Source organism: Lissotriton vulgaris, chromosome 6 (genome assembly GCF_964263255.1).
Source record: "Lissotriton vulgaris chromosome 6, aLisVul1.2, whole genome shotgun sequence".
Taxonomy (NCBI): Eukaryota; Metazoa; Chordata; class Amphibia; order Caudata; family Salamandridae; genus Lissotriton; species Lissotriton vulgaris.
The window spans coordinates 936,214,727-936,242,408 of record NC_141694.1 but is presented as its reverse complement, the minus strand read 5'-3'; the positions used below and the strand labels follow the sequence as shown (position 1 = coordinate 936,242,408).

The 27,682-nt window shown below is 42.1% G+C and overlaps 1 protein-coding gene across 50 annotated transcripts in view; it reads left to right on the top strand.

The window, feature by feature from the left end:
- The window catches only part of LOC147708230 (uncharacterized), a 2,035,583-nt gene that overhangs the window by 328,439 nt on the left and 1,679,462 nt on the right, over positions 1 to 27,682 (top strand). For all 50 annotated transcript variants that reach the window (XM_086926979.1, XM_086926974.1, XM_086926953.1 and 47 more), the window contains one exon: positions 15,386 to 15,436. In XM_086926979.1, coding sequence (XP_086783105.1) covers positions 15,386 to 15,436 — 51 coding nt within the window. The remainder of the gene's footprint in view (positions 1 to 15,385; positions 15,437 to 27,682) is intronic.

Genomic DNA, 27,682 nt, shown 5'->3' with positions numbered 1-27,682 from the left:
GTCTGAATTTTACAAAACACAACAAGAAACTGGGCTACTACATTTGATTAGTAACATTTACAGTGGGGCTTGCTTCTCGATGATAATAATGGACCCTTGATCTTCAATCACATATTCAAACTAACATAAGATCAATAATAGCAAGTAAGTTGTTTGTATAAACACAGGAGCTAAGTCGCTGAACAGCAATTTCATGTGTTTTATTTGCAAAGCTATACAGGGAGATCTTTAGCAAAGTGGTGTATGCAGGGTCTCCAGCATTATATGACAATTTAATATGCTCATGCACTAAATTATTCGCAAAATGTATTTCCTGTATTCCAGTACAAGCTCAAAAGTTGCAGTAAATTGTGCAGTATATGTTTGATTTTGACGTATGTGAAGCTACTAATGGTCAGCAAAGTAATGATGAGTGGAAATGCTGGCAATTACCGTGGGCATTGTTCTGTATCTTTGAATTTATCAAAGCAAGCACAAGGTAATGATGGACAGAGCGCTGAAACTTTTCAGAAATTCACCCCCAATCACAGATCTGGGTTGAATCCATCATCGTTCTTTAGCTCACTTCGCCACCCTGGTTCAGGGCCAGTCATTTGCAAATCACTCTTAACCCTGTCTCTCATGAGACATGTCCAGCCAGAACTGCCAAGCTAGATCTTCTCTAGACCCAACCCAGATTTGTGACTGGGGTGAGTGTCTGAAAAGTTTCCGCACTCTGTCCATCATCTCCTTGTGTTTATCCCATCGGTGCATTACGTGCTAATCAACTTTGGCCCTGCACCAACAGTAAAAGGAACAATGATGGATGGAATGCTGAACAATGTAAACATTCATCCCCAGTCACAAAGATCTGTGTTTAATCTATTGTTGCATACTATTGGTTTTAGATGTCTGTGCCACTGGTGTGACATAAGTGCCCAGACGTGGGCCAGGTGCTCACAGTCCAAGCAGCTGAGGTTTCTCTGCTAAGGCAGAGGAAGGTTACCCCACAGATTTTCTGCAGTGCAAGAAAGGAAAAATAAAATGATAATAACACAATATTTTCAGTGGCTGCCAGTCAGAACAGAGATGTTACAGCACTGTTCCCTACTTTCTACACCGCTTTATGTCAAAGGAATACATATTGGGTACAAATCTGGGATTCCTCACTTTAATGAAGTTCTGCATCCTCTAATCTTATCAGTGGCCCAACAGTGAGAAATAGCACTTACCTATGCATAATGTTCCTTTCCTCCAGATACTGGCACATTTCCTTTGAATTGTGCTGGGTCACTTTGTCAGATACTACTTGTTTCAGGATATTTGTTCCATATTTTCAACCACAGTTTCTTGTTGCTTCGCCAAAAAATTCTGCTTCTAACCACTTTGAATGATAATCCAACAAATGTATAGCAAATCAATTTGTGGACCTCGACACTTAACTCACATGCCACTAATCCTTTGCAATAACCCCAGCTCATTGTACAAATCAGCAACCATGGCAACTCCTTAAGCATAAGTAATTCGCAATATATTTGATAAGCCAGCACCAACAAGTTTTCCCTTTATTGGAACGTATATTTGCATGTTGTGTTTGCATAGAGCAAACCAACTCAAACAAAGTTGAACCCTGTACAGGGTCAAATCAAAGATTGAGTCAATAGGTATTTGGAAAGGCAATGGGGTTCTGAGAGAGGAAGAGGATAGTTACTGACTCGAGATGTAGAGTTCTTTGTAGAGGATACTCATTCATGCCTTTCCTGAATTGGAGCATTGTTGGAGTAGTCCTGGTGGATACTGAGAAGTTTTTCTAGATGCTGGATGCATGGATCTCCTTCTTCTTTAGAGAACAACCAGCTGTACAGGCAGAGATGGCAGTTGTGATGACTTTGTAGATGATGCAGCTGGTTTTGAATACAGGTGTATGAAATTCACTTGCTTTTCCTTTGCATAATGACATGGAATTTCGGAAGAATTACCCAAAATTAGGCATAATTATAAATGCCATTTAGAAATGCATTTTAGTATGAAATGACTCCTTGCATCCACTTTAGACACAAAGGCGAAATTCATGTTAAAAAAATGGAACAAAAACACATTAGTTGCAAACAGGAGCCACATGCATTCTGGTCATTCATGTTGTTCACATGCTCTGAAATTTTAGCATGAACGATGCATAATTACGCAAACAGTAGCATAATATTGGGAATTCTACATAAGAAGCATAACACAAAATTACTGAAATTGCACACAGCAATTTCCCCACAGCCTAGCGTAATGAAAATTTCACCGCAGCCTAGTTTTGTATGGGCCACCAAGGAGAGTCAATAGATTTCCATTAGGGTGGAGGTAATATGGGCACATTTTAATATTTTTCCAAAGGTGTGCATACACAGAGTAGGATGCCTTTAACAAATGACATTGTAGAGTCTTGAAGGCCATATTGCAGGGCGTTGCCACAATTAATTTGTCACCACACCTGATGCCCCGCACACCATCAATTATTTCATCCTTCACAACAGCATGCCTATCCATGCTACCAGTTTCCTTCAGCCAGCCATCTTTCAAATACCACCTTACAAATCTCATCTCTTTTTGTTCTTGTATTGCCTGTTTCAACTCACCTTTTCTTCTCTCCTGGTTGCATCACCTCCTAGGCCTATGGCTGTGGCCCAGCTTTCATAATCTGCTGTATCTTTCTTCAATCCCTCACACTTATTATAGATGCTGCCACTGTTAATAAGCAATCTCCCCAAATATCAAGCTCCTCAAGTGCACAGACAACATATAGAACTTCTTTAAGATCTAATCTGGTAGGATAATTAATTCTATCAAGTGTTACTACCTCATTGTTCAGGTATGGCAGTGAAATACCTATTTGAAAGTGACTCCCCTGAATAGTGTTCATCCTGATCACCTGCTACAAAATAAAACCTAGAGTACATGCATGGTACATGGAAATGAACCTCAACAGCTTTCCACCACAACTCAAAGACAGTTCTAGACATTTGGAATACCAGTCTGAGAGCAGCGTCAGTGACAGGACCCACGTAACATGGCACCAACTTCACTTCTTCACAAAGTCAAGACATGCTTCTTACAGCCTGGCTTATAGTACGGATATTCTACCACAGCGATGTCCTTTAAAACTACACACTCTGCTCACAAACACATGATTCATCAAGGGGCTGAGAAAATAACACTGGGTCATGCCCAGGTTTCAGTATCTTCACAAGCTCCCTTTGTCTGCACCCCACTTTAAGATCTGTTGCATCATCTACAAGCATCTTCTTTATTTGATTAAACCGTATATGGTTGACAATTTCATGATCTCCAGCAGCCATAGTTTGACACATTTTGGCTTCAGTCCAAGAAAAAAAATGGTTAGAGGAAAAGCCTTGCCCTGCAATCCAGCAACAATCTAGAGCACATATTTATATACATTTGGCATGAACCGTTACTTCGACAATTCAGGTTGCGTTTGAAGACGCACTCCATCAAGTAACACCACCATTCCAAATACATACTGTTGGAAGTGGTAGTCCTTATCGCTTACCGCCACCATCAAATGCTGGGGGCGGGATTCCCCGACCCCTCGCTTCAACGTCACGCTAAATAAGGACACCGTCTGAGATAGCCATGCTCACCTCCTTAGTAGATTGGAAGAAATAATGCACTGTGCCACGTTATTATCAGATACTGTGCAATGAAGAAATAATGCAATGCGCCACGTTACAATCAGGTAATCTGCAAGGGAAAAATAACACACTGTGTAGTGCGCCAAGCATGTACTTCGTTAGGCACAACCGAGGTCAGGAGTCAAATGACAGTTCAATAGTTCGTCAGCAGAAATAATGCAAAGTGTATTATGACAGTTTCGATGCCCCGTTAACAGTGCCCCCAACATGAATTAATGATGACACAAAAGTACTGCTTCTCACTCCGGCCCCAGTACTGCACCTTCTTGGGTCAGTATGGGCTGGGATCCGAGCCAAAGCAACAGGCTCGCACAGCTGACAGAAGCAAGAGGCAGAGAGAGTGTCCCTCTGGGCCCACACCCCACCCCAGGTGGTGATCCATGTTACCTGAGGGGGCGCGACCCCACTCTCATCTCTGACGTCAGCAACTTGGGCCTTTTATCCAGAACTCCGTCACGGGGTGCGGTGAGCTCGGGCTGGCAGCTCCGCTCCTCCAGGGCTGCCGGTCCGGGCCGCTGTTGTTTTACTCCGAGGGCCCAATGACTTGGCCCTCCTTCCGGCAGTCCTAGTGAACACCGAGACCCACCCTCAGCGCTGTGAAGACTTTACTTCAAATTCGGTGAATACCTTACCCAGGCACACCTCACCAGCGCCTTAGGGTGCACCTTGACATGCACACTGCGCATCCGAGACTCGCCTCTTCTCTGGTGCTCATGATGACCCAGCAATCTTCACTAGTGCCTCTGTTTGCACGTCCACATGCACCCTGCACGTTTGAGTCTCTCCTCTTCTCCCAGTTCGCACAGTGTCCAGGCGCTCTTCACCAATGCCCTGGCTGCACCACAACACACACTCTGCGCGTCAGAGACTCACTTCTTATTGTTGTGCACTCAACATCCAGGCGCTCCTCACCAAATGCCCTGCCCTGCACCACAACACACACCATGCACGTCCAAGTTTCACTTTGTCTCCCCGTGCACACAATGACCCTACGCTCCTCACCAAAGCATTGGCCTGCACCACGACACGCACCCTGTGTGTCTGAGACTCAGCTTACTCCTGCGTGTCCACGTTTACAAGACACAACTTCTGAGGGTCTCAAGCTGCAAAAGCACATGCACACCACGTTGCTTGGGACTTCTCCGGAAATTTTATCATCCTGTATTTCCAAACAGGGAGCCAGCTCACCTCGGGCCCTTGGGGTTACAAGACACAGCACACAGCACAGTCTTCTTCAAGCAGGGGGACCCAGCGTCTCCAAGCACAGCCCCAACAGCCTCTCCCTTGGTTAGAACAGCAAACTGAAGACCAGCCCCAGCTCACAAAGCAAGGATTGGTCTTTCCACAGCAGTTTCTTCAGTTGCTCCTTCAGAGGTTCCTCTTGACCACAGAATGGGTCTAAGCCTTTTCAGTCTCAATCCATTTCTGTTTCATTCAAACATTCAGGGGTTTCAGCTCTCATAGTTATACCCCTTACTGTCTTTGAAGTTCATTGTGCTCAGGCTCCCTAAATCAGTTCTGCGTGTCTCCCTCCCAGTGTCACCTCTCTCCCTTTGATACTAGGGGTCTGGATCCTTAATCACTCAGCAGGAGATGGATCAATTGGTTTATAGCAACAGCCCAGGCCTTTTCACCTCTCTGGCTTCTCCTCCCCCTACTCTGCAGATGCAGGGAAGCCCAGTGCCATCTCAACCCCTCTCTGGGTCAAGACCTCCCCCAGCTCCTCTCACCTTTCAGATCCAGACAGACAATCCACATTTCAGTAGAGACACACAGAAATGCCTGGAGCACAAACTCAGCCACTTTCTAAAAGAGTGGTTTCTGAACACACAGTGACAAAACTACCTTCACAGAAAGATGTGTTATAACACTTTGAGTTCATACATACTAAACTTCATCTCTCCATTATAAACTTACAGGAAACTAGGCTAACAAACACAACACCCAGCCTCCCCCATTCTGTCTTATGGGCAGGATAGTCTTTTAGCTGTGAAAAACGAAATGAGGTGTTTTTCACTGTCAGGACATAACACACACCTTAGTATATATCCTGCCTTTTACCTACAATGCACCCTGCCCAGGGATTACCCGGGAGCAACCACAGTGGTGCCCAATGTGTATATAAAAGGGAAAGTCAGGCCAGACAAGTGGTTGTACTTGTCAGGACAACATGCTAACTTAGCACTCTGCGTGCATACCCTATACTGCACACCTGAGTTCCCTTCTCATCGCGCCTTTGCATTACTAGCCCTCGCACACACAGTGCACATCACTAGGTACTTTACTGGTAAAGCAAACATACCAATCCTGGCCAACCAATCACCATTACATTTTACATAGGGAACACTTGTACTTTGACACTGATCAGCAGTGGCAAAGTACCCCAAGCATCTAAATTGGCATCTCTCTGTCAGGAAAACGGTCTAGGGGGAAAGCAAAACGTTTAGGGAACTTTAGCCAAAAAGGCCAAGTTCTATACATACATACATATATTCTTCCATACACAAGAACCAATTTGGCAGAAACTCTCCTCAAAGTTGGTGAAAAACATCAAAATGTCAATATTGACAAAATTAACTAGAAAGTATAATCCAAATGTCTTCACACAACATTTGTAATTGGAAATACTAAGGAGCATATTTACAACAGAATGGAGAAGTGTGGCATTAAACAAACAATGCTAACGCCACTTTTCTTAATTCTGAAAACCCATGTATGCACCATATTGATAAGAATGCAAACCCTTCTTAATGCAGCACACATAGAAGTTTTAAAAAGTCATTTTTTATTGTTTCTTCCTGCACATAAACAATCATTCATAGCGTTTTGAAACTTCCATGTGTGCTGCTTAATGCAGCACACATGAAAGTTTCAAAATGTCACTATTTTTTATTGTTATGTGTTTATTTGTACTTGTAGTGAAAAACTTTTACATTTGTTTTTCACTACTGCAAGGCTTATCGCTCCCATTGGATGACATTGGAGTGGCCTTAGTAAATTATATAAGTGTAATTTCCAAATGGGAAGAGATGATCCCTACAAGGTTGGTGAAGTTGGATTCCAAATTACAATTCTAAAAATGCCACTTCTAGAACGTCAAAAGACACACAATTGATGGACGGAATGCAGAACAAATCAAAACATTCACCCCCAGTCAAGAGATCTGGGTTAAATCCATCATTCTTTTGCTCACCATGCCACCACAGTTTAGACCTTGCCATATGCAAATCAGTCTTGACCCTGTGCCTCATGGGAACAGTCCAGCCTGAACTGCCAAACCAGGTCCTCCCTGGACCGGAAACAAGTATCCTAGGACCGGTTTCGGGCTTTCACCCCTCTTCAGCCAGGATAGCTTAATTCCAGTGGTAGAGTGAGCCCAGGACCCACATCTGGGCATACCTGGCGCACCTAGGGTGAGAAAGCAAAAGACACACAATTGATGGACAGATTCCAGAACATTAGCATTTCTTACCTTAGCCATTTGATAGCTGAAGCCTGTCTCCCCTAGTCACATGACTAGTTGGGATTTGCCTATTCCTTCCTGTACATTCACAATTAATGGCAATTTGCTGTTTCTATGTGTGCTGCACCAGGCAGCACACATGGCAACAGCAAAAAACGAGCAGAAATAAAGCACTTCTCGTAGTTGCACCAGGGTAAGACCAGGTTTTTCTTGCTCTTAAATTTGGTGCTGTTTCCTATTTACGCCACCTTTGTAAATAAGGGGAAGCATCAAAATCAATGGATGTTGCAATGGAACACCCACTACAACGCCCATTGCCCTCCCCTTTCACGCTGAGTACAGTTTGAAAGGGTCCCTTATTTACTAGGCAGTATTAAGCCACGTTAAGTGGCTTATCGCTGCCTTGTAAATAGGGCGAAGCCTCTATCACCATCACAAGGTCACTGAAAGTGACTTTATGGTGCGATAGGGGCTTGTGAATATACCCCTAAATTTCAAATACTTTGGTGTTCCAGAGAAGCTTGTGCAAATTTGTGTGGAGTAATCACCACAGCCAGTGTACAATTAGTAAATAGGTAAATGACGGGGGACGACATTTTTGTTAGGTGCTCCCCCTCCCGGTGTAACAAAAAATTCAGATATTGAATACAAAATCTTGATTCACTGATCTTCCTTCCACTACCCTACTCTTCTTGTCTCTATATCTGACTTTTGCATATATATATTTTTACTCTGATTTTTCTTGTGCTGGGTGCACAAGGTCTTTCACTTCATTTTTTACGGAATATTCTGTTTTATATTTTGCCCTGGATGAAAGTCTTATGATGAAAAAATTGCCAATGCCCACCGCTTGCAAACACCATAAATAAAGTATTGCCACATTGTAAAAATCAAAAAAGATGCAGGGACTGAAAATCTGTGCTATTTCAAAACTTTATTTTTGCTTTACTTTTCACTCCAATTGAAAATCATCTTCCCATGTGAAGCCATCACTTCCCTCAGGCACACTTTGCGCACCTCTTCCACCTGCTTTATCAACCTGGAAATTCAGGTAGTACAAATGAGTGTGAATGCAAATAAAGTTGTTACTTTTTTTAAAAAAATTTTTTTTTATTGTAAACCAGAACAGTACATTGGATACACAGCATTTTATAAAAATAGCAAAGGAAATAAACAGTTGGTGTGATTTCCACAAACACACGAGATAGAGATAAACAGGGAAAACCAATAGCAGTTTGACATAACAGAAGAAGACATTAATCCAAAAAAAAAAAAAACATTACAGACTACCACTTAAGGTTGGATTTATACCATCCCTCCAGCGTAGTACAGGACTCCAAATAGCCTCGCCCAATTTCATAGCCTTCAATCCCCTAGTAGCATAAATTGATGTCTCATAGTTGCAAACCCCTAAAAGGCGAGCTAGCCACATTTGGAAGCTAGGGGGAACAGTATCTTTCCAACAAGCGGATAGAATTATTCTTAGTATTACCGTGCCAATAAAAACAAGTCTTTTTTCGCTTCTAGAGAACTTTAGAGACCCATTGAAACCCATTAAGTATAGGCAATCAGATTCGGGCAGTCTGTGGCCAAATATTGTCACCCAATAGTCTGATATCATACTTTTTATTAAATCGAGCTTACAGCAGCTACTAAACTATGGATACTATCTGCAGGCCCCACTGCGCATCTGGGACAGAGATCATTTTCTCTTTTCCCCCAAGTGTGCAATTTAGCCGGGGTGTAGTACAAACTAAACAAGGTTTTGTATAGCTGGGCTTTGAGATTGCTAGACATGAGAAGGCGATTTGATAATTCAATGCATTTATACAAATCAACTTCAAGATTCTCAAACTTCCCTGCCCACATTGCTTCAGTTTTCTCAAGATCGTCCTGAATTTTGAACATAAAGGAATCATACAGGGTGCCGATTCTTATATTGGGTCTACTCATTAGCTCAAATAGTTCGATGTTTGACAAGTCCACAATTGATATATTGGCTTTGAGTTTAGCAAACAATTGAGCATACTTAAGATAATCTCCAATAAGTAAATTATATTTCGTTTTTAATTCAGGAAAGGTAGTTTCAAAACCATTAAACAAAAAATCATGGACCGTTAGAATACCCAGGAGTTTCCATTTTCTTGCTATGGAATCAAAACCAATACTGGAAGTGAGAGACGAGTGCCACAAAGGTGTATATCTATTAATCTTGCTAACATGCATATGTTTGTGAATCTTTTTCCAGACTTTAAGAGCATTGGTTATTGTTGTGTATTGGCGAAGGTTTCTGTAGTAGGAGGAGTCTGTGTATCGAAGGAACAAGCCTTCAGCATTACTCCCAAGAAGGAGCTCATAGATAGATGGAATCGAATTAATTACGCTGTTATCAATTGCACATTTAGGTTTGATCAGGGGAGCAAAGATCTGTATGAAGGCAGCCCAGTGATACAGGGTAGTGTTGGGGATAGCTAATCCTCCTCTATCCAAAGGTAGAGACAACAGTTGTTGTGACCTCCTAATTTTACTGTGTTGCCAAATAAACTTGGACATAAGTGAGTTTAATATTTTTAAGGTCTTATCATCGATGGCTAGAGGGATGGCCGGGAACAAATAAAGAAACCTAGGTAGCACGTTCATTTTTAAAAAGTTGGCTCTGCCTATTATTGAGAGATATAAGCTATTCACTCGATCAAGGTCATATTTAATTCTAACTAGGAGAGGATCAAAATTTATTTTAATTATGTTTTTAATATCTGGGCTGATCACAATTCCCAGATATGTGGCTTTATTCACAACCCTAGGATCCATACAATCTATGTTGTTAGTGCATACAATTAAAGTTTTCCCCTTGTTGAGAGAGTACCCTGAGTATTTACCGTACTCGGTAGTCAGGTTTTCAATAGTAATGATAGCCTCAGAAGGATCAGGAGTGACAATGGCTATGTCGTCTGCGTATGCTAGTACTTTTGTTTGTTATTGACCGCAGACAACAGGCTTGATTAATTGAGTCTCTGAGAGTTTTAAAATTAAGGGGTTAATATACAGTGCAAATAATAGGGGGGAACAAGGACACCCCTGTCTAGTGCCCCTGGATATATTGATGTAACCGGAAACAGACCCTGGTACCTGAATCTTAGCTTTGGGCGAAAAATACATGGTTTTAATTGATTTTATGAATTTGGGGCCGAAATTGAGGCGCGACATGACCGCCCATAAAAAAGACCAAGAAACGCGGTCAAAGGCTTTTTCTGCATCCAGCAGGGTCATTGACATCCGGCCACCCGTAGCAGACATGGCGTCAAACAAAGTAATAACTCTATTAACATGGTTGGTAGTCCCTTTCCCTGGGATGAAACCATGTTGCCACGGGGAGACCAGATGTTCAACGACCCTACTTAGCCTGACAGCCATCACCTTAGCGTATAATTTGGAGTCCGAATTAATTCATGATATTGGACGGTAGGAGGTAACCAGTTCCGGGGGTTTACCTTTCTTTGGGAATACAACAATATTAGCTTCATTCCAAGATTCGGGAGGTATCCCATTATATTGAATACCTAAAAATAGATCATGGAGAAGCGGCCCTAGCTGGTGGGTCAATATTTTATATAAATCAATTGGAATTTTATCAGGGCCTGCAGCCTTACCGGAAGACATTACAGATAAAGCAGCAAGCACTTCTTCTATTGTGATTTCTTTTTCTAAATCTCTTCGAGAAACGTCATCAAGATGCTTTTCTTCGTCTGGGGAGTTAAGTAAGTTGTGTAGGTAACTAACAGAATCACTTTCGGTATACATAGCATCCTCGGTATATAATTTCTGGTAGTATTGTTGAAATTGCTTAGCAATATCCTCGGTTTGGGTATAAACCTGACCATTATCATGAATAGAGGTAATATTGTTAGTAGTGGTCTTCTGACGTGTACGTAGTGCTAACTGTCTGCCAACTTTTTCTCCACTCTCATACACATCCTTTCTATGTGCTCTGTAGGTTTGGGCCGCACTCTGGCTAAGATTGTGATTAAGGTCAGTTTTTAGAGCAATGACCTGACACATCTCAAGCTTCGCATCACAGCCTCGTGATATTTGTAAAATATGTTTTTGCTCTGCTTTCACTAGAGCTTTCATCTTTAAATTATAATCATTAAATTGCTGTTTCCTAGCATGATTTTGAAAGCTGATAGTTTCGCCTCTAAGTGAAGCTTTAAAGCTATCCCAAACTGTATTCCTCGGAGCACTAAAGCGATTGGCCTCAAAGAATTGTGTTGTCCAGTGTTTAATGTGAGAGATGTATTGGCTATTCACCAGCAATTTACGGTCGAATGTCCAGGGCCTACGTTGACTGGCGGGGTCGGGTGATTTTGTTGAAAAAATAAGAGGATTGTGTTCCGAGATGATCTTCAGATGTTTACTAATTGAAGATTGTGCTAAGAATTCGTGTGACATAAAAAAATAATCGATCCTGACGTGTTTCTGATGAGGGTTCAAGAAATAAGTAAACCCAGGGTCATCTTTGTTTGAATGGTTCCAGAAATCGACTAAACCTAAGCTATTAGACAGTCTGGCAAGTGCTTTGAAGACCTTGGGTTTACGACCTACGTATTTCTGCTGAACTGGAGTTACGGCAGATTGGACTTTAAGAGAAATATTGAAATCCCCACAGATGATGAGTGGACCCTGCCAAGGCGGAAGCTCTGTTTCTAAAAATTCAAAAACAGCTGGTTTGTCTTGATTAGAGCCGTAGATAGTACAAATTGTGATTCCTAGGGCCAATTTAACCACCGCCCACCTGCCATGCGGGTCTGACAATTGCCGAATGGGTGTCCCGAAATGAGTTTTTGCCATAATCGCCACACCCCTTATATTTGAGGTTTGAGTTGAGCTTGTCAATAAATGATATCCCCTTAATTTATACAGAGCTCTTTTCTCCCAGGGTATATGCGTCTCCTGGAGACATAGAATATCAACAGGATTTAAACGCACTAATTCGGCCAGGAGCTGCCGTTTATTAGTAGTCAATAACCCCCCTACATTCATTGTTTGAATGTTAGCTTACCCATTATCAAAGCTGTATGTTTGCCGACATATATTGCCTGAACATATTTGAGTATAGTTAATATGCATTGGTATCTCCTTCTGTTTGAAGTTTATTTTATTATAATTCATACAAGCTGTGTATCCTTTTATCTGGCCTGGTTCTTTTTTTGATTTAGATGCTCCCCCCTCTCCAACCCCCCCCTTCCCTACCACCCTTGAGCAACCCTCCCCCAGAGCCCCCTCCCCACAACGAAAGGCATTCAGACTCTACCAGAGTCTGGGTGAAAAGAAGCAGAGCAGAACCTGAGCTACCAACTTACATTTATAATGAATATATAATCACCACAGGGTCACCAACTAAAGGAGCAAGCCTAGTAAGACGTGAAAAAATAACAACAAAAAAGAGATTCAGCCCTGAGAGTTATGACTCAAAAATCTAATTACTGCATCTCATCTAAATAAGCTTTGGCTTTAATCTCTGAGGTGAAAAAAGAAGTCTGCCCTGCACGTACAACTTTTAGTTTGGCAGGATTATTCAGATAGGCTTGAGCTCCTTTATCCTGAAATGGCTTGATCAGTGAGTGTAAGCGCCATCACCGCTCAACAGTTGCATGGTAGAAGTCAGGTCTTGTAAAAAAGGAACAGTCTTTAAACTTCAATTTATGATCAGGTCTGGCTTTCTCTGCAACTATCTGCCGCAACAAAAAATTCCCAAAATATACTAAGTTGGCTCGTGGATATACACCAGGTTTAGTAGTTAGTTTATAAGGAACTCGATGTGCTCGCTGTATTTCCAGATCCAAGTTCCAGTCATTTAGTTCAGGCATTGAATCTCTAAGCATTTGCACTACAAATGTGCGGATGTTCTCGCCCTCAATATTTTCCGGAATTCCCAAGATGCGTAAGTTACTGCAGCGTTGCCGATTCTCAAAGTCCTCGAGCTTCAATTTCATATCTATTAATTCCGCGTCTTGCAGCTTAATTTTTTCAGTATTAACCATCACCTCATTCTCATTGAGAAGCACTCTCGACTCGATCTCAGTCACTCTCTCTTCAAATGCAGTGCAGGACTTGGTGAGCTTTCTGACTACCCCTTGAACCTTTCGTAGTGCAGTTCTAGATTTTTTACTGTCTAGGGTAGTCTCTTCCCTATGGGCTGCGATAGCTTGCAGAATGGTCTCCACAGCTGCTGAAGAAAACTCGCTAGGGTTAGGGTGCTCAGGCTCATGTGTAGGGGAGAGAGACAACTTCGGAGGGGGATAGTCCCCCTCAATGCCGCTATGCAACGGTCTAGAGCTTGCACCTGGTTTAGTACGAACAGTATTGGTTTTTGAGTGATCTTCGTTAGTGTCTTCTGAGAAACTGCATATATACTCCGACCCCTGCCCCTCCTCCAAATCAGACGAAAGCTCCAGGTCCGATTCAGTCTCAGGTTCTATAGAGCAATCTGCTTCTAGCTCTATCCCCGCTTCATCAGAAAATGAATAGAATTCAGAAGGTTCTTTATCCCCGTCTGCAATAGTGCGTATTTCCTGCACTATAGTTGATGGTAGTTCAGGTTCTCAGGTAGCGGAGGGTAAGGAGGGTTCTAAAGCTGTATTTGACAAACTGTCAGTAGATAGTTCAAAGTTCGTCCTAGCGTTGATCAGTGTTTGCTCCAAAGAAGGGGTATTGATATCACCAGATTGAATCCTGACTTGACCCCCAGTTTGAGCCTCAAACTCATCTTGATGTTCAACTCCCAATATATTTGCACTTTCACCTGAGAAAGACATACAGAGCCCTGCAGTATCATGCTCATTCAGCTCTGAATTTTGAATATGATTAGAAGGATCCCCAAATTCAATACTGGCCTCATTAACATCACTAGTCACTATCAAAGTCCCAGTACTCAGCTGTCAATGATGACTGTAAAGGCTGACTATTAGTCGAGGGCTCAGTCAGGATCAATGTGCCAGCCTGATTTCTGTTAAGGGTGCCTTACTTCCGCATTAGGAGATCTATTACTGAGCCACCAGGAGAGGGCTGTGCTTGGGGGGTCAATTTCCTTCTAACAGCGAGAGCCTCGTGTCTTGGTGAGCATTCAGTTAACAGGGGTTTCTTCGCTTTTCCCCTGCGCCTCCCTGTCGAAGTAGAAGCACTCTCAGGTCCGGCTCCGTCTTTCTGAATCCGTTCCGTCTCTTCCCTGACTGTTCGAGCTGCTTTTGCGAGTCTCGCTCGAGCTGCAGCCGAGGAAATCGCTGAGGCCGTTTTCGAGGGCATATCGGAAAACTCAGGTTGACAATTGAGAGCGGAGTGCCTTCCTGCGAGCCGCTGAATCTGTCCGAGCCACCACTATTGGCTCGCAGGTAGAGGAGAATTCCTGCGGCTGTGTCACTACGTCCAAATCCAACGAGCCGGGGATACGCTGAGCCCGGAGTGAGCTCGTAGGCAGAACGGCACAGAGGGACCTCAAGATTGCGTGATTAAGGCAGGTGAACAATGATCGCTGCTGCGCTCCTGCGGCGCAGAACAAACAAATTGGTAAATCTTTAAAGAAGTCGCTTGGCATTGTTTTGAATTGTTTGTTTGAGAGTCGAGGCTCTGTTCTTGACTCTCTTTTGAAGATAGCCGGGCGATAATGCTTAGAGTGGGTTGAAAACTAGCTCGTACTTGGGAAATTAGTCCATTTAACCGTTATGCAGCCTGCATTCGAGGGGGTGATCCCTGTGTTTTCCAAACGGCTATCGGAGCTCAGGTGAGCTGCTGCTACGCGGTTCGAGTCAAACCGCCATCTTGCCTGTTCCGAGATAATAAAGTTGTTACAATGTGGATGTTAACTTTTTTTGGGTGGATCACTCCCCAGAATTTACCAAGGAACACGCATAGGTATCACAAAAGCATTGACATTTGCAGAAATGGTGGATTTATAATTGATCTTTTGCTGCCTTAGTGAACAAGGATGCAGGATTTAGTACCTTTTCTGCATGGATATGTAACATTTTAATGTGTTGTGAATCAGGTCTTTCAGAGAGCACACAATTAATTTGTGTTGTGTATCCTCCCATATCACTGGCTAAATATTATAATAGAAATATTAACCAGGAGCACCATCAATTCGTTTTTTACATTTCCCTGTGACCTCTCCACTTTAATACATTTTTTTACTTATATTGTTGATTATTTCACTTTGATACATTTGCTAACTTATATTGTTAATTTCCAGTAATTCACAAAGACAGACCTGAGAAAACTGAAAAGACAACTCTACCAAAAGGTACGTTTCAGTGATTCCCTTTCATTATCCATTGGCCTAAAAATAATCTAATGTACTACGTGTTTGCTGATTAGAGTACTGTAATTATCTAAGAACCAGAGAATCAGAGTTTTTGCTGCAAAAGCATTCCAGTGTAGGAACCTCTGAAGTAGAGGTATAAATGAAATAATTAGTAGGATAACCCATTACCCATAGATATTTTTGTGTATTTGGTGCCTAATATACCCTCCAGGGCTGCCAGACATGTTGCTTTCTGGGTGAGAGTGGCATAGAAGCCTGAAGTACCTATTTCAGGAATGAATGCATCGGCAAAGCCTGTGGGAGAAAAACAGTTCAAGTGGTTTTAGGGCAAACAACGTTACAGGGCCACCTAACAATAGGGAATGATTACATTTAGTGTCCTTGAGCCACCCTACTGCGGACCCTCAAAAAGTGTACTACACTTTGTCCCTACTAGCACAGCCAATGACAGCACCAACACAACTACTAACATCACACTCCTACATGTGTGACAATTCTGACTGTTCCAGACCCCCAGAGCTATAAGAATGTCTTGGACAGCAGGTAATAGCAATTTTTGTATGTGTATTTAATTGATAGACATCTGGTATTGAACTCATATCTAGATTAGACAAACAGTGTCACCATGTGGCAGAGTCTCATAATTGAGATGCTGACAATTAAGAGCCAGTGCTGAGCACTGGAATCCACAGGCTCAAACTAAGCTCTGAGGTTTCAAGAGACAAAGACAAAGTATGGACATTGGGTTAAAATAATGCATCTATAACTGTCCACTGCCTTTAATGTTGGCAGGGACGAAGGCAGGAATGCACCAAATTCTTTTAAATACAGTGCATTCCTGTCCTTTCCCTGTCATGCAGTGCAGCACATCAAGGTGCCTTGCTGTGCTACCCTGCATAAGTACATTTTTAATAAATAGAATGACACCGGAAGGGCAAATATCCACTATTTTTAAGAGTAAATACAGTGCCAAAAAGTGTTAACCGATAACAACGGTCATCTAGTTGCACTTGACTGAGACAAGAGCAAAGGTTAAGGCACACCGTGATTAAGTGTGGGTCGGCTAGAGGGACCAGGTTTGTCCTGGTGAAAAGTTTTACCTTCAGACTCCCTCACCGGCTAGATATTTTTCATGCCTTTGCCCAGTGAAGATTTCTACCATCAGATGCATTCTGTTTTTTGGAGCTTTGATGCCTCCAGCTGGGCAAGGCTAGGGGCTGTAGCCAAATATTGCTCCAAGATGCCGAACAACTTCATGAATCGGTCCAGCTGGATTGGATTAGGTGCAGCTAAGAAGCATGTAGCGGGAGCACCTGGAATCTTTAGCCTGTGATAATGTGTCATGCACTCATGTGGCCCTAACAGCGGAGGTGTCACTGGAGCCAATGCTGTACCTCCTATTCCTCTCAGAGCCTAGCCTGTACAAGGAATGGACACTTCTTAAACAAAGTGTGGTCCTTTGGGGCAGGGGGTGGTTGGGATAAAATAAGAAAAGAAAGACTTGTGGTACTGAATCTGCTCAGCAGCTGTGTGATACTGTGTAACAGGATTTGTTGCTCCAGAGACCTTCTGTGTCTGAAAGTTAGATAGGCATACTACTATCATCTCTGGTTTTGCGATGTATCAAATACACTGGAAATAACAAGAGGAGGCAGTTACCATCAGTACACTAACAGGCCTCTATATACAGTGGCCTACATTGGCTGCAGAGTCATACATGTACCAGTTTCATCAGCAGCACAACATCGGAGCAGAATTACCCAAATCACAGACTTGAGTTTGGGACACTCCCAATGAGTAAACTCGTAACACAGATTTCAGTACATGGGTAATACATATATGAAAGACTGATGTGACTTTTTGCGCAAAACCGTTCCAGCACCAAGGTTGCAGGAAAGGTCCAAATTATAAGCACACAAGAAGCACTGGAGTAAATTATAGCAAGGAGGTTAAGTCTATAGTCTTTGAAGACACTGATACTTGATACAGCTTACTACTATAGGAGGATTAGTGTGCACTAACCTGATATCAAGTACTTGGCCTAGTTCTTCCACTTGACTGAAGTTGGAAGAAGATCTTGAGGCTTTGACTAAGGGAGTCATGAGGGATCCAGTGTATCTGTGCAGGAGGAAGAGAGAAGAAAGATGCCAAAGGGGCTGGAGCCACGGGAATCTCAGGTTCAGATGGACTTGAAGGAGACTGGAGCACTTCTCAAGTCAGGAAGGATTCTTCAGGTGAGTGGTTTGGGTTAAACTTGTTTCGCAAGAAGTAAAGCCAAGCCACAACTTAGGGTAGGGTGTGGTTTGTATATCCTCTCAAAGGCTCAACAGATGTAGCTAGATCACATGTGGCATGTGGGGCACCTAATAATCTGGAAGGTTCTTGAACCTTGGAGAAAACACGTGATAGTACACTCTCTTTGAGCTTACAGAATGAGCAGGTGCAACTTGATTATCCGAACCAAATAATAGGAAAACTAATGCATTGATTTTGCTTGAACATGCATAATGGAATACAACACCAATGCACCAGTAACAGCAGGAGTACCACTTGCTATTGGCTCACAGAATTCTGGAGGAAGCTTGCAGGGATTCAATTAAAACCCAAACCAAGGCCTTGCAGATGCAGATAATCTGTTGGTTCACTAGTTCTGTGGGACACCTGCAGGGATTTTGTGCAATTGAATTACGGGTCTTGGGGAAACATCGGCCATGGTATCATAATGTGCCATAAAGTGCCACAGGGGCAAAGCAACATGAGCCATGTGCCTGAGCCCAATACACAGAGGGTGCATGAGGGGCTCTTGGCACAATGCACTTTCACCAGATCTGATTAGTGGATTGGTCCTGGGCTCTGTCGGTTCTCAGGGCAAAAAGTTGACAACAAGTCCTAGATTTCAGGAAACTTCAGGGGGAGTATACTTTGACATCAGCCAAGGGTCCAGGACCTTGGGCACAATACAGAGGCCAGCAGCAGGGTCCTGGGTGGGTCCAGTGGGATCAGGTTATCTGAGTATACAGGAAAGAGGCTTCTTGGCGTATGTTGTGTCCCTGTAGCTCAACCAGGAGGTTAGCCATTTGACCCTTGGAGTCCACCTCTTTGACGTTGTGGTTAAAAAAGAGAGAGCAGGGCCAGTCTTCAGGATTACTCCCCGGTCACATACAACAGGTACAGTCCTCTTCTGTTCTTCCACTGGTCCGGGAATGACCTATGGAGGGTACTGGGAATGTCCCATTGTAGCCTGTAGGTGGGGGAAACTCCTGGCTACTACCTGACCAATTGTGGTAAAAGTTCCCCAAGGTGACTCTACCCTCTTTGCAACACCCACTGTGTTTTATTACTATAAACTATCCCACAGTGCTCTCTCTATCTACATCCAACATGGCAGACCCGTCTTCCCCTGATCAGAGTTCCCTGTGCCAGTGGCATAACAAAATTTGAGGGGGGCGCCCTGCATGGTACAGGGAGGCCCCCCTCTCCGGACTCAATCAGCAGCTCCCAGGCCAGGGTACTATGCCGAGGGCCCCCTGCAGCTCAGGCCCCCACACTGCAGGGACTGCATGGGTTTATGTTACACCACTGCCCTGTGCCCAACTAGAAGTGTGGTTATGACAGTGAGAAAACTCTCCCTTGTGGTCACTCTAAACCAGTTCTGGAGCAGCTCCCCTCTCCCACTGGGCTGGAAACAAGTGGATTATGAAGACACAGGTCGGCAGCCCTATGTGTGGGCTATATATGGCAGTGACAGTGTAGGTACACTTTAAAGCTCTCGAAGGGGATTGACACCACCCCTAGGTCATCCATCTCAAGGATGAAAAACACCTTGCCACCCCCAAGTCTTTTGTCCACGGTCAGTGAGTAATACATATAACACCACAGGAGAGCCATTAACAGTGAAGTGACATTAGACATTGGCAGAAGGGCACTTTTGCTTAAGCAGAATGACAACTTTCTAAAATGTGTCATTTCTAAAATAGTAATATAAAATCCGGTTTGAGCATTAAGTTGGACTTCAAATTACTCTTAAAATTAGTCTTTGATTAATGGTTTCAGCCACTCCCAAAAGGAAGTCAAACATTATAAATGTTTTAACGGGACTCACTGTTTTCCTATTGTATACCCAACGCACCACTGTGAAAAACAACTTGAAAGGTTTTTCACTCTCAGGATATGCAAACCTTTAGATATACATGTCCTGCTTTTTGAAAACCATGCCCCATGGGTATTAAGGGCCTACTCTAGGGGTATTGTGTGAGTCTTAAAAGAGGAGGCTTAGGCCTGGCAAAATGTTTATTTTGCCAGGGTGAAATGGGAGGTTAAAATTGCACATGCAGGATGCATGGCAAACCTTTAGACATGTTTTACAGTGGTACTGTAAATGTGGCACAATGAGTGATGCATACCACTTGTGGTATTTAATTTACAGACACCAGCTACATGTACTACTCCATACTAGAAACGTATAAGTAAATTAAATGTTCCAATTAGGTATATGCCAATTTACTTCTGTTTAAAAGGAAGAGTATGCACTCTACCTATGATTGGTAGGTGAGAAGTGCACAAAGTCATATGAGTAGCCACAACAGGTTAAGCAAAAGGAAGGTGAACATCTGGGGAAATGTCATGCAAAAGATGGTCTTCACCAAAAGCCAAACTCTCCTGCACAGCCATTTCTTCAGTACTACAGGATGATGCTGGCTCCTCAGACTGGCTGAATGACCATTAGGAGACTTGCTGAGCCTACTGGCTCTCAGGGCCTGGTGAGGCATAGGGATGGGTGAATCAATAGAGGTATTTGCTAATTTGAATGGAGAACCTTTGAAGTTGCCAGGCTTTCCAGGCAATGCATTTCAGAGACCCATAATGAAGAAATGCATGATTGTACCTAATGTGTTATGAAAGCAGCCCCAATGCAAGAGTTATTGCCTAAAAGCACTCAGTTCACAATGCATTTTTTTAAAGATATAGATTGTCCAGAGCCATAAAGACACTCAAATGCACACATGAGCAGCGTTTACAAAAAGCTGAAGCTGGATTCCTGCTGCATTAATGTGCTCTGAGTTGTCAGCAATTTGCTCCAGGGAATCACTCCAGGTGACAAGCAATGACATCTGGAAGCTCCAAAACCATCAACTCCTCTTTCCTGTGCAGGGTCTTATAAAAGTAGTCAGAGAATTATTTAATTAACAGGACCCCTACTCAGTCTAGCACTATCACATCACCTCTGCCCAATCTAAAGTTAACACATCATCTCAAATCAAATATGTTTTAATTTGGTTAAAATATCAGTTGAAACACAAAGGTGCATCTACAATTTACACTAACATTGACTATCCTAATGCTATACAGCATGCTGGTAAAAATGTAAAATTAATATTGATTATGACAAATTGTTACATTGCCCCTTCTGCGCTTGTTCCCACAAAGTTGCCCTCCCCCTTTCTTCTTCGCTTCAAGTTCGTTTACTGATGGCCACAGGAGACATGAATCTGCCGTCTGTCTTTCAGCCTGGGCACATCCCTGCCCTCAGTAGAGAGATGATGCTAACATCCTTTCAAATCACAACTGCTCTCTTCCTCCAGCGAATGAAGCTGATTCCTGTAGGAATAGACTAAGCATACCAGGTTGCCTTTTCTGTGGCAGATGAAAACCACAGTAGTTAAATGTTATCAATAGGAGACTCCGAAGAATCCGGTTCTCACAAAAGTATATGAAGGAATTTTTCAAGGGTATAACTCACCCTAGATCTGAATACTAGACTAGGAAAATATATACAAGGGCCATGTCTAGTCTTTCTACTATATGTCAAACGAAGGGAGCAGGAATCTGCCATATTATCTAACATATGGCACATTCTTGTTCTCTGTCTGCGCTAGCACACTGTGTGCTAGCTAACACCAATGCAGGCACCCTTGCACCATAGTGTAAGGGTACCTTTGTTGTAGGCAGAATTGTTTTTGTGCATCAAAGAGCACCTTCCTGCACACAAACAATCCTCAGAGGTATTTTCCTCTAAGTATGCTGGAGAATGCAGCACACTTGGAAAGAAGGAAAAAGGAGGAGAAATAAAGATATTTTTTTTGTTGCGCCTCTATCAGAAACGTGTAGAAATTTGATTCACTCCCAGGTTTACTTTCTTGGTACATCTGAGAATGCTCCAAAATACATGGAGTAAAAAACACAATATCCCAACTATTATTATTATTAATAAAAGGCAATTAAACATGTATGCGAAAAGGATTACGTGAACAGAAAAAAGGAGACTCATTTGGTTATGAAACGTGCTCATGACATCATAAAATTAAGGAAAGAAGAGGGGGAAAACAAAATATACAGTTGTATCAGCACTATACTCAAATGAATAACAAAACAACCCGAATTGGACTTGGTGCTCGGCATGTGCAAGTGACATAAAGGGTGGCGACGCAAGTGACAATTGTGATCAGCATGAACTGCGCATGGTATAAAAGTGTTACATATATACAGTGAATTGAGAGAACAATGTGGCTCCAAATAAATTGCAATGCGAAAGTTTTTTGGTTTGCAGTAGTGATTTGGACGAGCCACACTTGGATTTGCGCCCTTTATTGCGCTGAATGGTCGACGACGTTTCGATCCGTCTTAGATGGGATAATCTTCAGGACCGGGTTGTGGTTGTAAAAACGGTGCTGAAAATCACTGAGTGGGAATCGATAAGTGAAAACGGGTCCGGCGGACTATCATCATGAAGCTGCCTGCAAGTGAAGGGGATCCACCTGGGGGGTGTCAATGTATGATGGGAGGCAGGGGTTTCCAAACGGGTTCCGAGGACGATGCCTGAGTAGCGGAACCTTAGCTGAATTAAGCAGTGTGGGTCGGCGTAAACTCACCACTTCGTGTGCAGAGTGCCGTGGTTGGGGACACTCCTGTAATATTCTCCAAAATACATGGGTCATTGTATGGGAACAGCACCCACTCTCTACCCATGTAACTCCTTTCGTTACTCCAGATTCACCAAGCAACACAGGATCATTCAAGGAAGGTTTGCGTGGCTAGCTAATATTTATACTGACTTAAGGACTCTATTGCCCTTGCATGACCTAGTGTGAGGCAAGGGCAATGCATTCCTTTGATAAATCTGGATCACAAGAGCACCATGTAAGAATCATCGGAATCATGTATGCTCCTATAGACAAAATGGGCTTTTAGAAAAACATCTCATCCCTGAGAATTAGTTCTATTTCCGGGTATGATTTTAATCTCCATCACTGTGGCATTAGCCACATCAAGATGGGACAAGTCACGCAGCCAAGTCTCAGTAAGAAAGTAGAGGTACCAGCTTCTCAAGAACGAGATCAAAGATATTCCATTCGTACTCTAAAACAGAGCAGTAGCTAATTAAAGCACCCGAAGGAACCATGATGTTTGCTACTGGAAGGCTCATGCCCAATTCAAGTCCATGGAGGCTGTTTGGCATGTTGGGTGGTAAAGACTCCTAGCCAAACAGCATTGTACAAATATCTGAGTTGCAGAAAAGCTTTCACCAACATATATGAAGTAATCCCTTAATATAATAATAAACGCATCAAAGTATTTTCAAACATCTCTGTTTTTAAGCTGACTATTTAAGGCTTGATTCCATAAAAAACAAATAACATTTACACATGCTATGTTATTTACAACTGTAAACCGGAATTACAGAAGTGGCAGGCCTATATGAAGAAAAGTATAAATTTCGTACCTTTTCTTATGTCGGCCAATCATCCCAAATATTCAGAATGGATTTTCTCCATGAAGCCGAAGATCTGAAGGCGTGCATTTTATATACTTGCAAAAATTCACAATTATTTGTTTTTTTAATTTTTCTCACTGGATAACAATTTGGCAGTGGCATGTTCCATTTCATCATATACCCCCGCCAAATGTGGATGTTTTGACACTTTCCACACATTTTTTGCACTACTCAACCTCTCCTATATTTAGGAGTGCAGGAGGCAAAGGTTGTGCTAAAGTTTGTAAATACTTAAGTTAGAAGGTGTATTTAGTTGACTACAGTGTGGAGACATCTATTTTAATTGGGTGTAATCTTCATCTCATATTTGATTATGACTAATAAATAATATATTCAATACAAAAAGGTTACAGATAAGTTATAGTTAGAAAAACGACTATATTTATTCTTTCCCTACAAACCATACTTAAGCTTCACAACATTTGATAGTGACTAATAAGTAATACATTCAATAAAAAAAGGTTACAGATAAGTTATAGCAAGGAAAACTTTATTTATTATTTCCCTACAAACCCTACTTAAACTTCACAAACATTAGATATTCTAAATTTACAATTATAACTTTAATTTACCATTTACTCACCACCTTCCCATTACTGTAAATCACCCACTTACGTACACTGTTTTACTTATAACTTACATTTCAACTCAGCACACCTCCTTGAAATTACTTACTATAGGTCACGCAGATCACACAGCTTCATACTCAGTGTTCTCATCTCACTCGTCATTCTACATTAACTATAACTCACCTTCTCAATGCACAGGTTATACTCTTGCATATGGCATTAGTTATGCCATCTGAAATAATAGCTTTCATGACAACACTTATGACATCTCAATTGAGATGCTTTTTCAAAACACAGTGGATGGTGGATTCATTTGCCCAGAGTCTGAGAGACCTAACTATAACTAATCTATAACCTTTGAGTTTTTTATGGAATTTCAAAGGTTTGTATGTTTTTAATGAAAATGTGTTTCAAATTGTAGTATTGTGTGTTACTTATTAAGGTATCACTCTCTGTAATGTGGTACAGTACAATGAATGTGAGTGTCATTCAGTGGAGTGTCGTACAGTGGAGTATTTCTATAGGGGAATTGAGTGAAGTTTAGTAGAATGTAGTGTGCTACAGTTGAAAACAGTGTAGTAGATTGTTGTAGAATGGATATGTATAGAATACAGTAATGTGTTGTACAGTGAAACTGCATGGAGAGAGTGATTGGACGTGTGGCATAGAGCAAGGTAAAGTCTCATATAGTGGAGTTGAATGGAATAGAGTTGAGTGGAGTTACGAGACATAGTGTGGAGTAAAGTATATTACAGTGTATTAGTGTGTCATAAAGTAGGGTGGCGTGGAGTAGATTATAGTGTAGTGATGTAGTGTATAGTTGAGTAAACTCTTATAAATTGGAGTGGCGTCACATACAGTAGAGTGGAGGGCTGTGTCATACAGTAATGAAAAGAGTTGTTTAGTGGAATTGAGTGTTGTACAATGGAGTGTATGGGCGTAGATTTGAATGTAGAGTTAGACAGTGTAGTGTATGTGGATAGATTGAAGTAGAGTCCTCTACAGCGATATTAAGAGCAATATAGTTTTATAGAGTGCAGTTCTAGAGAGGTGAGAAAAATATCATACAGTGAAGCCGCTTAGAGTGCAGTGGCATAAACTGTAATGGCATGAAGAGGAATACCATATAGTAGAATAGCATACAGTGGAATACAGTACAGTCTAATAGTGTACAGTGGAGTTCAAGATGGTAGATTGGCAGAAGGTTGAATAGCATAAACTGTGGTGGAGTACAGTAGCGTGGTGTACAGTGGATTAGCACACAGTGGAGCAGCTAATAGTGGAGTGGCGAACAGTGGTGTGGAATTGAGTGGATTGGCCGACAGTGCAGTGTGGTAAACTGGAATACCATACAGTGGTGTGGCGTACAAAGCAGTGGCATCCAATGAAATATCATAGAATTCAGTGCTGTAGAGTGGTTTGGTGTACATTAGAGTGGCGGACAGTGTAGTTCTACACAGTGGAATAGCGTAGAGTGCCGTGGTATACACTGGAAAGGCCTACAGTGGAATAGCGTATTGTTGCGTAGAGTACAGTGGAGTTGGGCACAGTGGAGTGGAGTAGACTGGATTGCTTCTAGGGTAGTGCATACAGTGTAGTTGTGTTCAATGGAGTCACTAATACTGCAGTGGCATACAGTGCAGCGGGGTAGAGTGGAACAGCATATAGTGGAGTGTCGCCGAGGGGAGTGACGTCCAAGGTAATAACATTGAATGGAATGGTGTACAGTGGAGTGCCATACAGTTAAGTATCATACAGTGGAATGGTGTAGATTGAAATAGCATAAAGTGGAGTCATGTACAGTGGAGATGCACACAGTGGAGTGAAGTACAGTGCTCTGGTATACAGTGGACTAGCGTAAAGTTGAGTGGTGTATAGTGCTGTGCCGTACAGTGTAGAGGAGTACGGATGTCATTGAGATTTTGGAGGACTGTACATTGTGATGTGCAGAGTAACACAAGGCTGTAACTTGTGCTGTACTGCGTTTCTGCACATGTACCAAGCAAAGTAGGGTGGCATATGGTGGCTTTGCATAGTTTTGTAAATGTTGTTAAGTATTGTGCTGCTCTTGTGAAATTATGTGTAACACAAGGGTAATACAATAAAATCCCAAAATAGCCCCATAGTGATATATTGTCCCATGGTATACGAAGACAAGTTAGTGGTATACTGTGGTACATAGCGATAACAAGCCATTGTTTAAAGATTAATGTCCACCTTTACAATTTTACAAGGCAGCCATAATCCTTTTAGTTGACTTTTGGATTGTTGTGGCTTATGGCCTCAAACATAGGTAAGTAGTAGGTTTTATTGTGGTTCCCAATCTATTGCAATTTTCTTAAAGTAGAAATAGGTATGGATTTTTTTGTGTAATTTTCAATATATTTGTTTAACAGTTTACACGGTAATGCAGTAGTACCTAGCACAATCTGCGTTTTTTCCCGAATGTATATTATTTTTTAAAATTATTTTTTAAGTAAAGCGATGTATTTTAGGTACAACCATAATAATGTATATAATGTTTTGACATAATTAAATATGTAAAAAAAATTCAAGACATTGTAGTACACTATATTTATTAAATATTGTGTATTACAGTAGTTTTTCAAATGTTATACTTATTTGTTTTTTTAGGTACAGCCGTACTTCTTAGGTAGTACCTTGATAGTAACTCAATACTCTGATATTTTCTAAAACTATTTAGAAACGTATAATTATATTTCCCTACCTATTTCCACCTAAGGCATTATTACCTCATTGTTGTTGTGCCACGACATAAGATGGCGGGTAGATCAGTGCCATATGTAGGCCGGCGGCTGTGAGCAGAATCGCAGAAGAGTGTAAATGGACAAAAAGTGGATACTTTGTCAAGCAGCACAGTGTAGTGAAGGATACAGTAGCAGCAGATGCGGATTTATTTCAAGGTTTGTCCCTGCCAATTTTCTAAACTTTCATGGTGGCCAAAAGATGGCGAGTGAAGCAGCGTGATTCAGATGCAGTTGAGGACTAAGACTGTGAGCGGAATAGAGGCAGTGTGCGGTCGGAGACAAAGTAGTTACTTTGTAAAACAATGAAATGATTGATACATTAGCAAGTACACATCCGCGGAACCATTGAATGTGAATATAAGATACATTGCAACCAGTGCCTAATTTGTAAATAAATAAGTGCCAGGGCTCTCATCACATTTTGCCCCTGACATACTGCCAGTAATAGTAAAAACATACCAATTAACCATCACACTGCTACAAGTGTGAAAATTCAGACTATTCCAGGCTCCCAAAGCTATCAGAATGGTTAGGACATTAGGTGGTAGTAATTTTTATTGTATATTGAATTAATAATTGACTGTTGTTGTGGTCATCTTAGACAACACCGCCATGTGGCAGTTTGTCACAAGCGCCGATGCCGAGCACTGGAAATCACCAGCTCAAATTAAGCGCTAATTGCAACTGTGTGTCGGTATGTGTGTTTCATGTTGGTCACCACAGAGCAGTGCAGTGTGTGGAATAAAGACAGAGCATGGCTGAAGGCAGAGTGAATACTTGCTTATGAAAGTACAGAGAAGGTTATTGGGGCATATTACGATGTCAGTCGGAAGGTTTCCGACCTCAGGTCTGAGGCCTTATGACAGACATCGTCGGTTTCAATTCCGACCGGTTGATTTTGATTCAGTCATTCGGAATTGAAACTGGACGGTCATTCCAGCTGGCTTCCGATGGGCTCATGGAACCTGTCAGCCAGTTGAAACCAGCACATAAGCCAAATGGATTGTGGTTTACGCCTTCCGAATTACGATGCACGGGTTCTCGCAGGGTTTCCATGTTGGCCTTTCCAACATGCAAATCCTGTTGGAAAGTGTGCTTTTGAGCTCCTAGAAGGGCC